Below are 14,041 nucleotides of genomic sequence, written 5' to 3'. Positions count from 1 at the left end.
GGGACAGAGGTGAAATCAGGGCTGCTTTGGTAGCGCTGCTGGAGCTCAGCTGATTTATAGCAGCCGAGGGTCTCACCGCCCAGCTGAGCCTGGTGGCAATTGAGGACTTCTACAGCTATTCCTGGGCACAAACCCAACCTTGCCCATCTTGTCTCATGGTCAACGCGCTCACTAACACCCTAGAAAGTCCATGATGAGGATGTGACGACAATTAGGACCTTGTGGGGTTGGGTTTGGAGGAGTAAAATACACCACAAATATGTAATTTTGGTTTTTGCTGGTTCACACACTTTATATTTAACAAAATAGTTTTTTTAATAATATATTCTCTTACACATCAAATATTGTTTCTAGAACCCTCCCCCCCCCCTTTTTTTACAGTATAGTTTGTTTCTCACTAGTTTCAGGCACACTATTGTTTAGAGATTTGAAACTGGATCGTCATTGACAGGCAACGGCTCTCAGATAAACGCAATGATGACCGACTGAATGGTAGAAGTGCAGGAGACAAAAATCTTGGCAGAAAGAAACCTACTGCGGTGGAGAATCTGGGAATATGAAAAATGCAGAAGAAATAAGAATATTAAAGGCAACAGTGTGCAAAAGTGGAGACTGCGTTGACACCGGTGCGGCATTGCTTCGCTGCAGGGCGCTGCTAGGGGACCTCGCTGCTGTCGCCAGTGAGGGTGAGTGTTAGACCGAGGTCTGAGCAGAATAATCCCTGTGGGTCACCCTGCTGAGAGCATGGGAAAGCAGGGAAGGAGCCGGCTCCGGCTCCTCCCACGGAGTGGGTGTACGGTGGGGCCTGCGTGGCAGGCGTCCGGAGCCGGCCGCGCTCGGGCACCCTGCGGGAAGCAGCCGCGCTGCCTTGCAGCCCACCAGCTTCTGCAGGGCCAGCGACTTCCCCGCCGTGCTGGAAGTGACTGCTGGTGGAGGGGCAGCCCCAGAGCACCCCGGGGAATCACCGGCTCCTGGGCACGAGCACAAGGCTGGGCCTGGCCGGGACCTCCCGGTTCATTTTGTGATACCATTTCCGTGCTCCAGGGGTGGGTATGGAATCCTCTTGAGGCGCTGCGGTGGCTTTGGGCTTTGTTGTAATGTGCGGTGGCCAAGTCCTGCTGTCGCTGAAGTCAACAGGGACCTACTTACCTCAGCCTCACCACTTGCACCCGAGGGGCATCCTGCAGCGAGACGAACCAAGTCGCAAGGAAAGCCGGCAAAACCGCTTCCCCCACGAGGGAGAAGGACTGCAGCATTTAGGATAAGAAGTTGTTCTCCAGGGGATGCCCTTCAAATAAATTGCCTTGACAGGGTCCTGGCCGCTGCCTCACAGGGCCTGGCCTTGTTCACCAGAGGGACTGTGAGGCCGGAGGTGGCATCGACTCTGTTGTCCCCACTCAGTGGGGAGGTGCCATCTGGACAGCGCTCGCGCCTCGCCACACACCCGGGTACCTGCACATCCCACGTACTGCCTTCCAGCTGCAATCCCTGCTCCCCTCTCCATTTATACATCCCCCGGTCCTTTGTGGCCCTCCCTCCTGCTCTTGGTTTTTAGCCTCCACAGACACTGTAAACAAAATAATTAATTGCTTCACTCAAACCTGTATTGCCCCAGATGACGAAAAAAAAAATCACGACAGCGAAAAAGATGAAATAAATAAAACCTGCCAAGTGCAGTCCCCATTGCCCAGCGTGAGAGAGTGAAGTCCTGGGAGCGTCACCGGAGCTTACACAGGGTTGTCTTGTTCTTCTTTCCGTCCTTCCCTCCCACGCCAGCTCCAAAAGACGTGACCACCGCACCCCAGTCCAGCCTGGCAATTAAAAAGCAGGGTAGCTCCCGCGAGCCCGTACACACAGGAGGTGAAGCGAGAGGCGAGCGCGGGGCAGCGAGGAGCCCTTCCCGTGCGGGCAGGCGGCGGCTCCGGGGCTCGGCCGGCGCCTGGAGCCGCGGGCGCTACAGGGCCTGCTTGCCCTGGCACTCGCGCTTGGAGCACTGCGCCGGCTTCCACCAGTCCCCGTTGTGGCAGTGGCAGATGTTGCAGTCGTCCACCTTCACCTCGATGCCGGCGGGGATGATGGTGGTGCCCGCGAAGCAGTTGGGACCTGCAAGCACACACGAGAGGAAAAAAAAGCCTTTTTTTCTTCCCCTTATTTTACTGATGTGTCTAGAGGTGCCTGACATGTCTCACTATATTTATAGGCACCTGCTTGTGCTCCTGCTGAAACAGGGCTGCCAGCAATGAAAATAAGAATAAAAATACTCATGCAATTCATTTGCTTCTCCTGTTTCTCCCCAGAAAACACCAATAGAGATGGGATCAGGTGCCCCATGGGGGCCAAGAGGACACTGCCCTTTTAATCATCTGCCTACTGATTTGGGCACTAATTAATTGCCTCTCTTGTCAGGTTTGGTTACAAGGACAAGAAGATGTGGAGGAGCATCAGGGCAGAGGCACTTTGCTGCTCCAAACCGGTGAGTTCCCACTGCTGTGTGTGGCCGGCAGCCGGGCAATCCCCCTCGGACTGGGGCCGTCACCAGCTGCACCCAAACTCCTGGTAATCCCGGGGATCCCACCAGCTGGGGGGTGTTCACTGTGATTTGCAGCATCAGGTTAACAAAAACAATTCATCTCCACATAAGCTTTCCGACAAATTGGATTCTACAAAGGGAAAAGTCTGCTCACTAGGGGAAGTTTTTTGGTCTATTATAAAGTATCAAAGCTGAGGAGCAGGTCAGCAAGGATTATCTTTTTTTCCACTCTCAGGCAAGGCCTGAGAATACCCACTGCCCCTGCACAAACCTGCTCCTCCTCCCCACTTACTCCTGCCTTAATTAGTGTCAGAGGCAACAGCATATGGAAAAGATCAGGGTGGCACTAGCACCACCAAGGAAGCGAGAAGCCATTTGAGTGTCTCATGATTCACGTGCTGCTCCGAAACGTCACCCTTTGTCCCACTGCACTTCTACAGCTATTCCCTCTACAGCACAAGGTACCCAGGAAAGACAGGAGCCTGTATAAACACGACAGTTCAGGCAAGTCATTAGTGCTGAAAACAAGATTTACGACACTTTGAAAGGGGAAGTCGGGCTGGTTTATGCCTCTGTGTCTCCCCGAGAGAAGCCTGTGCACGTGCTCGTGCAGCTGGGCACGCACGGCAGCGCTCGGCGGCTCCTCCGAGCCGCTTTGCAAAGGTCACTGCCTCCTCCTGCCCACCGAAAGGTCTCGCAGGGAAGCGCTTGGTGTTGTTCTGCAGAGCGATGTTTCCATTAAGTGCCCTCGCTGGCTCGGTTTCGGCCCTGGGCCCTTTCCAGCCCTGCGCGGGGTCTTGCCCCGAGCCGCCAGCCTGCGGAGCACCGGGCCCCGCAGCAGCACCTGCCTGCACCCGGTGCCCCGCTGGCCTCTCTGCCAGCTCCAGCCCCTACAGGAGCCACTGCGGGGCTGGCAATAAGCTGAGCTGGTGCCAGGCAGCCCCGGGCAAGGGCCCGGGTCCTGCAGGGCCAGAAAGCTCCTGATCTCAGCCCACTGCTGAGCTCAGCTCACAGCACTAAGTGAGGCCGCTGCCAAGCAAGGTGGGTGGTGGTGCTTGCATTTTGTTCCCATTTCAGTGACCCTCCCCTTTAATAAATGCCTCTACGCATCGAGATCAGCTGTAGAGCAGCTTTTTATGCTCCTGTTAACAGAGCCACAAGAGAAGTGCCTGAGCAAGGCGCCTCAGATCAGTTCAATCAGTTGCTGCAGCTTGAGAGCTGCAGTTTGTGCATCTAAATCCTGATTTTTATTTATTTCACATTTCTTTATTTATTTATGCCACTGAGGCATCTCTGAAAGTGTGAGATTTGGGCACTGCCTGCTGCCCTGATACATTTTTCCCTGTCGTGACAGACTTTTGCTCACCCTGTGGTATCCGCAAGGCTGAACAGGCAGACGTTGGTTGTAACCCCCACAACATCCAGTTTCTGGTATATTTTCTGCTTTGCAGCTGCTCATACATCACTTGGCATTCACAAAGTGATCCCACTTTTCCTCTGCAATGGATTACTCTTCCGTAATCTGAATCTGAAGAGGGACAGGGGGACTGTTTGGTCTTGAGCTGGGCATTTTTGCAATTGCTGCTGATTTTCCTCCTGCCCTTGCCCCTTTGGAAACATCTTGCAAATGATGTTTGCTGCAGCTTCTCCTCACAGCCAGCATCTTGCAGAAGGCCACATTCCAAGCCGGGAAGGCTGTGATCCCATCCGTGATATTTCTCTGGCAACCTCTGGAAATTGCCATCCCCTTAGATGGTTTGTAGGCCTCGGTGTTGGCTGCTCTGTGTTGCTGCCTGCGCCGGTCGCAACAGATTTTAATTCTCTGCTTCATGAAGTCTGATGGATGCTGTCGTGTTATGATGCTCCGAACAGGCTTTTCCATCAGGTGCACTCATTTTCTGCTGTTAAAAGTCCGGGGTCAAATGCAATGGAAATGCCAATAATTGTAGCTGGCTGTATTTAAAGTCAAAGTAGGTGCTGGTATCTCTTAACTCGGATGAGCTGGTCGCCTGCCAGCGTCGGGCAGGCCGGGATGGGCGGGCTCCAAGGAGAAAACCCCTTTTCATTAAAATTTAAACACAAAGCTTCCTCTGGAGATTAGGGTGGCAAGGAAAGGGGAAGATTGTTTTCACTGTTGTTGCCCTCCGGCTGCCTGTTAATCATCTTATTTGAGAATCCAATAGTGCCTCGACACCCACACGCGCTCCGCACGCCGAGCCTTCTCCGGGTGCTTAACTATCCAAGATTTATAGCCCTGAGGCAATTAAGCTTTGCCCAAAGCACAAGGGAGCCCCGGGAAGCGGCCGTTTTTCAGCCCTTCCTCCGCCTCCCCAGGTCTCTTAGCCCCCTTGGGCTCCTCTTCTTCCCCGTCTGGGTCAAAAACAACCATCAAACAGCCCTCAGAGATGCCTCTATCCACGGGATGGAGGGCCAGAGAGGGGAGATGCAGCAGGACGCAGCCCTGCAGAGTGGGCCGACGTGATGGAAGGGGAGCCGGGCAGGGGGCTGCCCCAAGAGCACCTCCCAAGTCTCTGAGGCCGGGAGGTGGGCACTCATTGTGGGCAAGGAACAAGCAGCTCTGCCTGCACTGCAGAACGCAGGAGCACAGGCCCTGGGGAGCCTTCTGGTGGTCCTGGGCTTCTGCAGAGCCAACAGCTAATCCAGGGACAAAAAGGACAAACTCAAGCCCCTGGGGACATTAGAGGGATTTGCAACCTGTAAGTCCCTGGCTGGATTATGTGGCAAAAAATGGCATCTTTTGATCTGCAGCACATCCGACTGCGCTGCTCTAAGCTCTGCCCTTTCCACCCCCTTGGCTGGCCCTGTGAGCGTTGGGGAGCCCGTGTGCGCGCCGAGGCCGCCGGCTCTGCCCAGGCCTCACAAAGAACGGGACACAACAGCCACTGCTGATTTTCCTTTTTTAAAAAAAATTCAAAAGAAGAGGCAGCTCAGAAACCCTTGATGACGTCAAACACATCAAGAAAGCTATTTATTATAATAGCAGTAGTAGCAAGCAGCTTCTCCGGGCAAAGGCTGTCATCTTGTTCTCTGTGAAAGCATCTCCAGCCGTGAATGCAAGGCTACGATGTGAGCAGAACAGTAATAACCATTTTTTCCCTGCTCAGGGGAGACTGATGGCAGAAGTTGCTGCTCCCGCAGACAGCGTAATGGTGAGATTTGCTTTGCTTAGCATAATTAATACTTAGACAAGACCGCAGCACTCTGGGCTGTTTGCGAAGACAACTGGGAACATTTTTATGGCCCTGTATCGTGGAAATGCAGACACTGCTAAGACAGGAGCGATGCGGCTCAAGGAGCAGGGACACGTATGTATCATTGGTCGCAAGCAGTGACAATAAATTTGGCATCCCTGCCAGGTGAGGCTGGGTAAACACCGCGGTCCCAAACCACACGCAGGGACCTGCAGCAGCGCCAGGTTTAGCTTCACACGTGCAAAGGGGCAGCAAAAGGCAGCCTGACATGAAGCACCGCTCACTTCAGGCCAGCTGTGATACTCAACTCGGTCCTGAGGGCTCTGCACCTTCCCTGGGACCTCTCAGGCAACAGTGCCCTATTTCAGCAGTGAGGGTTTTCTTTTTCCTCCTGGTTGAAGGCTGGCTGGTGATACCCCTGTGTCCTCCTCCGCTGCTTTAAGAGCACCCATCCCACTGGAGATATCAAGGATGGCTCTAAGACTTCAGCTCATTCAGTCAGTGGATAATATGGCCTAGGAGAGAGGTGCCCCACCCCTCCCTTTGCAAAGGATAGTGAGAAGTGCTGTTCCCTAGGAGTGGGAATTACGTCCTTCTTCCCATAGTATGTAGGCATGGAGATCCCTGCACACACCCCCATGAATGTTCATGCAAAGGGCTTGACGACTTTGCTCCAGGAGCTTGTCCAAGCCTGGGTGAATTTACTGCCAGCAAATCTGGCCCAATGCAGCTCTCCCTCCCCAAAGCTCACGAGCCATCCGGGGGACTGCAGGGGAGATTTGCAGGAGCAGTTTCCCCACGCAGGGGGATTTCCTCATTGACCTCCCAGGCTCCATCTCAGGCACCTGAAATCCTGGCCACCTGCCCATCTTCTTGCCCAGCCTCTCGGCACCTTGAGGCTTTTTCCCCGTCCAGCCCCAACTCTCCAGCACCCGTTGGCTCCCAGGCTTCCCTGGGGAGCTCACACAGCAGCTTCGCTGGGCAGATGTGAGGCCACCAAGCCCAGCTCCATGGGCTCCAGCTCCCTAAATCACGACCCGGCTCCCAGGGACACAGACTGATTTAATCCTGCTCTGCACCACGCGCCGAGCTGCTCCGACGGCCTGTGATCAGTCTCGATGACGAGCAGCAGCCCCAAACAAATTAGGGAGCTGTCCAGAAGGGAATACACCGCATTACTCCTCCTTATTGATGGCACAGTCACTTAATTTGATGCGGAGACGCAACTTCAGGCATCACTAAATACTGCAGCAGAAATGGCTTGGTGCAAGGAAGATCTACGAGCGCAATCTGAAAGCAGCCTGTATTGGATTGGTGACGTCCCCCGGGGCGACAGGGAGCAGAGGGGCACGAGCAGGAGGTTGGGTCACAGCTCTGGTCTCTCTGGGAAGGACACGGTTGAGGAGTCCCAAGCCCAACGTTCACCACACAAGTGCTTCCACCAGCTGCCTCATGCATAGCCCGTTCACACGCAATTTTCCCTGGATTTTCCTGGTAATTTAATAAAACCGAGCTGGGCCCATTAAAGACAACGTGGTGAATGGCACATGTCGAGTTACTTTAAATTAAAGCTCCAGAGAAGCCACAAGTGCCATCCCTACAAGGCCACCATGGGACACGGTGGCCTGGGGGTTCACCCAGTGCAGGGTTCACTCAGCGCTGAGCACAACGGCCCCCTTCACCGCCGCCGACTCCGAGCACAGCCACTGCAGACTGATAGCTAATCAAATCCCTAATTTACCTAATCCGCACTCTCTGCTGCCTGAATAATGTCCCTGAATTAAGTGCGTCGTCCAAGTCCAACCACCAAAGTCACGGAGGACCCGGCGCACGGCCGGCTCCACATCAGACCTCAGCATGTGGCTGCAGAGCTATCCCTAAGGAGTTCCCCTCCTCTCTTCCCATATTTAACATAAAAACGCAGGTTGGCATTTTCAAAGTCACCTGTGGGACCTGCACACCAAATTCCTATTCATTTTAATAGGCTCTCTGTGTGCAAATACCTTAATCAGCACGGAAAATTTTAGCTTATGTTAAAAATGCATATGCAAGGTACTCAGCATTGCAAAGGAAGCTACGGTGAATATAAAGCAGCTATAGACGTTTTGGGGATCAGGTTCTGTACTGTGCCAATTCAACACTGATTGAGAAAAACAGCAACACCTCAAATATCACAGTAAACAGCCACTGATTAAGAAATGCAGGTTTCAACATTTGCCCGACCAATATGAAAGGTCTCGCTCTTAAAAAATCTCTTTGCAGACTCAATAGGATTTTAGGTACCTAATTATTTATTTGTAAGAATATAGGTAGATTTTAATGACAGGTCATGAAAGCTGCTTCTGAAGTCATTAAAAGCTTTCAGGTAAGTAATAGGGTTTTAAAAACTTGTCCAAATAGATATTTTCCAAATGAACCCTGGAGGTACATTACTTCTTTTAATGCATCAAACACAACAAATACGGGTTTTTGTGGGGAAAGTAGCTATAAAATAGATTCATTTAAAATAAATAAATGAACGTAGCTCCCATTCGGACCCCACAACAGCCAACAATCTCACAGATAAAAATCAACAGGCAAAGTTAGGGATTTGAAATGAACAGCTGGACCTTTTAGAGGTTGAATCTTCAAGCCCTTGGTTGGTGCAGAAACACGCAGCGAGTGGGCAAGAAGCTGCATGGACCGTCCTGTGCTGCTGAATAAAGGGCAAAATATCCACTGATTTCCAAAATATCAGGTCTCTCTGCTCTCTGATCGGGCACCTCCATTCAAAGGGAAGTGTTACCAACAAAACAGTAGCAACCGGGACTGTATTTTCTGGATCGTTTGAGTTTTTAGCCAATTTCTTCACCTCTTGCTTATTCTGTGTGAAAATTTAGTGGTTTTTATGGCCCATTTTAACATTTTTATGTCTTTTTTTCTTTAGGAAAAAAAATCACATTTGGAGTAAGAATTAAAATAGTATTTCATCCTTAAATGCAGTCAAGGATGATGTATGGAAGCGAGCTGGCTGCACGTCAAATCAACATAAAGGCAGAATTGAATCTAACTTGGTCACTACAGCTGTGCACGATGTTTTATGTATTTTTTTTTTATATATTAGCCATAAATGAGATGGAGACTGTGACTGTGCCAATTTTGGACCAAATAGTTCTTTTAAAATGCAAAAAGGGGGAAAAAAAGGCATCAGCACTACTACATATTCATGTGAGATCTCCATTTAAATGTGCATTGAATTAAAATATATATATATATTTATAAAAAAAAAAAAAAAAAAACACCAAACTAAAGCACTGCTTGATGTTGAAACTGCAGTGGCTGTTGCAGGAGGAGGGCAGGCGTGTTAGGAAAGCCCATTTAGGCAGTAGTTACGTTATGCTTAAGTAAAATGCAGCTATGTGTAACGCTCTGCCAAGGGGTGGAAAGGTGTCCATAGCTGCTGGAGGAGTCACAGCTCAACGGGAACGTCCCAAGCAGGGACACAGGGAGGACCTGGTGGTTGCTGCTTCTTGCCTAAGGAGATGGACAAATTCACCCATCTCTGGTGTCTCGCAGCACATCCAGCTGCGGAAACAACATTAACCCGCGTGTTTCCTCCCCGGGCTTCTCTCTTCGGCGGGTCCATCATGTAACCTGCATTCAATGGTATCCATGGCACTTGCACAGTGCTTTCTGACGGCACCGTGCAAGGAATCAGGCTGCTAATGAAAACACAACGAGCCGCGGTGGCTTTGCATGTCAATGGCTGCATTTAACTGGCTCACCAGATGGGACAGGACTGTCCTTCCCTGTGCTAAATACGCGGGTGCCACTGCGAAATGCACGAGCACAACCTGTGCCGGCCTCCACGCGCGGGCCGGTGCCGTGCGAGTTTATTCCCAAGGCCCAGGCAAACGTACGGGAGGTTTATGGGGATCTCCTCCCACCACGTCCCCCTCCACATCTTCAGCAACTCTCACTGCTCGTCCGTCCAAATAACTTCCTGCTAAGGGAGCGTTACCATTCACCACGGCTGGTTTCTCTCTGGTTCTGCAGCCCACGAGCTGGAGACGGGCACCTCACACCATCCCCTTGCAGCTCCTGCACACGGATGGACGGACAGGCAAGCGGAGGCACCAGGAAAAACGAGCTCCCGCATCTCTGAGCACTTCCATGCTCTTTGGTGAGTGCTGCCTGCCTTGTTTGGCTTTCATTCCTTTTTATGTTCCCCCTTTAGAAGTTTTTCTTCAAACTGGGAAGGTGCTTCAGCTACGGAGCTGAGACAAGCCAGTGATTTTACTAAACGCTTAAAGAAAACACTTTGCTTTAAAAGATTGATGTTTCCTATTGTATTTTTTAATGCCAATTAATTACTTAATTCATTAGCAGTGTAACACAAGAACAGTCTTTGAAAATCCTGCACTTTGTGTAGATGCCTTTAATTATGGATAATTAAATACCATGGAAGGACCTGATTATACCTCTGAGCATTTTCTAATCTAGAAACCGAAACGCGCTCTTGTACTCGCAAATGCCCACGGAAAGCTGAACCCAAAAACTACACACAGCCAAATGGGACAGAACACGAGGAACCCAGGCCAGAGCAAGAGCCAACAACCAAATGAGGGCAAGAAGGTCCTGGGGAGGTCTCTGAGATCGGAGCTGACCCTGGCACCTGAGAAGTTACCAGCACCATAAGTTGCTCTTTTTGCTTTCTTTTCACCTTTTTATTTGGTTATTTATTTTTAACTCTGTTGCTTTATTCCTCTGCAGGTGTCTCCAATGTGCTCGGGAGGTGCAGAGCATAAGAGCTGCATCCATCAGCGTGGCCATGTCTGCCCTCTTCCTCCCCCAGATCCCACACGGAAGCCCCCAGATGACAGGAAAACTAAAGCAATGGGTTTGTGGGTTGTGAAAGCTACCGCACAGCAGCTTTCCCAGTAGTCCAGGCTTTCCCTGGACTGTGACCTGAGCCCAAGGGGAAGCAGAGCAGCAAAGCACTCCCTCTGGGACATTAAAAAGGTGCTGTGCCTGCAAGCACCTCTATACTGACCACGCTGTGATGGCTGCGGAAAACTCCAGCCCTCATTAATAAGTTTATTATTGGGGAAATTTCAGTTTTCAGCGCTACCAGGCTGGTGCAAAGCGGGAAGCCAACCCTTCACCCCCAGCCCGCAGGGGCGCCTGCCCGGCAGCACGTGAGGGAGCCCTGAGGCTGGGTTACTGGCCTGGCCGTTGCTGCTTGTAACGACTTCATTACCAAGCGATAAGGAAAATACCAGCGCGAGCCAAATCGGCAGTCGCTGCAAAGCCCGGTGCTCCCGCCGGAGCAGCGAGGCCAGGCCAATTTATGGCAGTCTTCAAAGGCAGCTCACGGTGGGAGCCCTCCGGGGAAGCGAGGGGATCAACACAGCTGGGGAGAAATGTGGTTTCTGTGCAAAACACAGTGAATAAATCTAATTATTACTATTACGGACAGGTTTCCATTTCTAATCACAGTTTCCCGAGTCCGTAATAATAACTGCTTGACGTTCCCTATAATGCATTTCATTTTAGCACGGCACAGCTTGGAGAGCAACCAAAAATGATGTCGGGCGGCTTCCCTCGCAGCGCCGTGAGGGTCCCGGAGCCTCGTGCAGCTCCACGTGGTGCCTCACACAGCAGCAGGCTTCATTGCTCCGTGGCCCCGCTGGCCGGAGGGCGCCCCGGGAGCCCACGCACCAGCCCGGAGCTAAGGAGTGACGCAGCCCCAGGCCGTGCAGACCTGGCACACGTGGACAATCTGCAGCCCTCGGACCTCACCGGTGCTGCCTCTGACTCACGCGCCCCCGGAGGAGGCTCTTCCAGCCGGCACAGCCTGCGCTCCCTTATTTCTAATACCTCTAAATCGAAGCCCTTGGCCTTTGAAGAAGAAAACATAATTAAAAGCGTAGGTGCAGAGAGCGAAGTCTAAGGGCCTGGCCCTGCAAGGACTGGAATTTCCCGAGAGGCGCTGGGTGCCAGAAAAGGATGATTTTAATCCCGTGCTCAGTCTCACGCTTTCCTAGGCAAAGGTGAGGGCTGAGAGGGAGGGACGTTTCCCATCGCAAAGCGAGATTTCTGCTCGCCTTTCTCCCCTTCGAATGGGGTCACAGCTGCAAACCCTCTCATTTTAAAACAAATCAGAGCAGTTTGACTGAATCTGGAAAAAAAAAAAAAAATCCAAATCAAATAAAAAAAAAAAAAAACCCTTTTTGTTTGAAATGTTCTAAATCATAAGGTAAAGATTCACGTGTAAAGCCTTGTGTCAATCTCCCTGCCCATTTGAATCTGTTCTTTTCAAAAGCCTGAAACTGGGGCATCTGAGAGCTTCAAACTTTTCTCCTACATCTTTTTAAATATAAAAACAGTACATTTTCTATAATGGCCCTTTTCCCTCTGGGATATTTCAGTGAGTCAGCATTTTCTGACCTGACTTCTTCTATTCCAGTCTTCTTCAAATAACCTCAACCAGCTGCAGTTAAAAAGCCTGAGCCCCGGCGAGCTCTGAGCTCCTGTTCTGATCAGTGTGCAGGACACAGGTACCTTCTGTTTTTGGCATATCCACTCCTGCTCCCTTCACTCTATGGAACCCAAACTTTTCTGCCACCACAGAACATTTCTAACTGGGGCTAAAATGTGGCTTGCTGCATGTGAAGTGAGTTACAGCAGCCTCAGTTGGCTATGGGGTCATCTGCTCCCTATCCTTTTCCTTCAAACTACTAATTTGTGGTATTTCTGATTTTCAAAAATGGGCAAAAGCGGGAAATCTGCTTCCTAGAGCTTACCGGAAGAGAATAAACCTGGGGAGTCCCCAAACAGAAAAAATACCGTGTTTTTCACTCAGGTTAGACTGCATGTGATGAGGATATAAGATACGGGGATCTCTATGGGAAGTTTTGTTATTTTCCATATTCCTGGGAGATGAAATACCACTTACATTTGACATCTTTTGTCAAGGCTAAAATAAATCATATATTCCTGTACTTCACACACTTCCTGATTTTATGCAAATGCATCACGAACAGGGCACCTCTCCTGGAACTATATTTGTTAGAGAGGCCTGACAGTCTTTGGTGTTTTCCCGGCTGTTTTGGAGACCTTTTTAGTTTCATTTCAGGAGTTTCTATCCTGAGCAAATTCTGATTTTTGTGGGTTTCCCTTCAAGTTTCAAAACTGTGTGCAGGCAGAAACAACAAGGAAATAGGGGGCTACCCACTTCCAAGCAACCAGAACAGACCAGCAGCATCTCCTCCACGCGCAAGTAACGCTCCATCCCCCTCACCTGCACACGCGCTGTAACAAACTGTGGCTCCTCTGGCAAGTTCCTGCAAACTTATTTTCCTGCTCCCCGGGAGAGTCTGTCAGCAAATCAGGGATAGAGGTGGAGAAAAACGCACCTTAAAAATATTTCCCTGTCTCTCCAGCCAAACCGACCGGCGAGTCTGCAAACTTAACAGGCCAGGATGATGTGCAAATATACAGGAATGCCCAGCATGAAACGATGGAGGGCTTAGAAACGGCAGGAGGAGAGAAAGTAACAGGAGGCGAAAACTTTCTAAGTGCCTTTTTTAATTCTAAGTTTTCTAAGACTTGCTTAGCTCTAATCTTTAATTCATGTTTTCATTACAGTTCCTTTGTAAAGCCTGCATTTAATGCAAGAAGAGCAGCTCAAGCATCAATTACGTGACATAAGTCAGCCCCTCATTACAGGTCCTCTACATACATGTAGGCTCCAATAAAAGAAGCATTAAACATTCATTAAATTAGAAACACATGAAGACAGTGCCTGCCACTCTCCTCATACAGATAGGCCTAATAATCACCACCTTCTTGAGCAGCAAAAGCAAACCCAGCTCTAATCCTTGTAGAAAGCCCGACCATGCAGAACAGCAGAGCCTCTCACAGCGCTGTGCCCGTGCGGCACCCCGAGACAGAGCAGAGCAGAGCAGAGCGACGCTGTCAGCCCTGCGCCACGGGACACGAGCGCCTGGCTCCAGGCCTCTCCCGCAGCAAAATGGTTCACAGCAAGGTAACTGGATAGAAACCCCACTTACACTCTGCCAAATTATACCGAGAATCTGATTAGCTGGGGAATAAGCAGCAGTATTCCCGTTTTAATTTCAGTGCTGCCTGCACTGCGCGTGTTCTGCAGAAGAACCCCTGTTTCACAGCCTCACTGGGAGCTTTTTCCCCACCAAGCCCCAAACCCACCCTGTCTTCTACAAGACGCTGCCGTGACAGTGGTGGTGTTTGAGCCACTTCTGTCCCACTTAGTGCACGTGATTTCTGCACCACTTTC

General features: G+C 50.7%; 1 protein-coding gene across 1 annotated transcript in view; it reads right to left on the bottom strand.

The window, feature by feature from the left end:
• Positions 1 to 398: 398 nt before the first annotated feature.
• The window catches only part of VWC2L (von Willebrand factor C domain containing protein 2 like), a 57,692-nt gene continuing 44,049 nt past the window's right edge, over positions 399 to 14,041 (bottom strand). Inside the window, exon 5 of the mRNA XM_026049526.1 lies at positions 399 to 2,103. Within this exon, the coding sequence (XP_025905311.1) occupies positions 1,955 to 2,103 (149 nt within the window). The 3' untranslated portion in view covers positions 399 to 1,954. The remainder of the gene's footprint in view (positions 2,104 to 14,041) is intronic.

This window comes from Nothoprocta perdicaria, unplaced genomic scaffold (assembly GCF_003342845.1).
Source record: "Nothoprocta perdicaria isolate Ctin4 unplaced genomic scaffold, notPer1 scaffold_11, whole genome shotgun sequence".
Classification (NCBI taxonomy): domain Eukaryota; kingdom Metazoa; phylum Chordata; class Aves; order Tinamiformes; family Tinamidae; genus Nothoprocta; species Nothoprocta perdicaria.
Note: the sequence above shows the minus strand (reverse complement) of the source record. Positions and strands in the feature narration are given on the sequence as shown.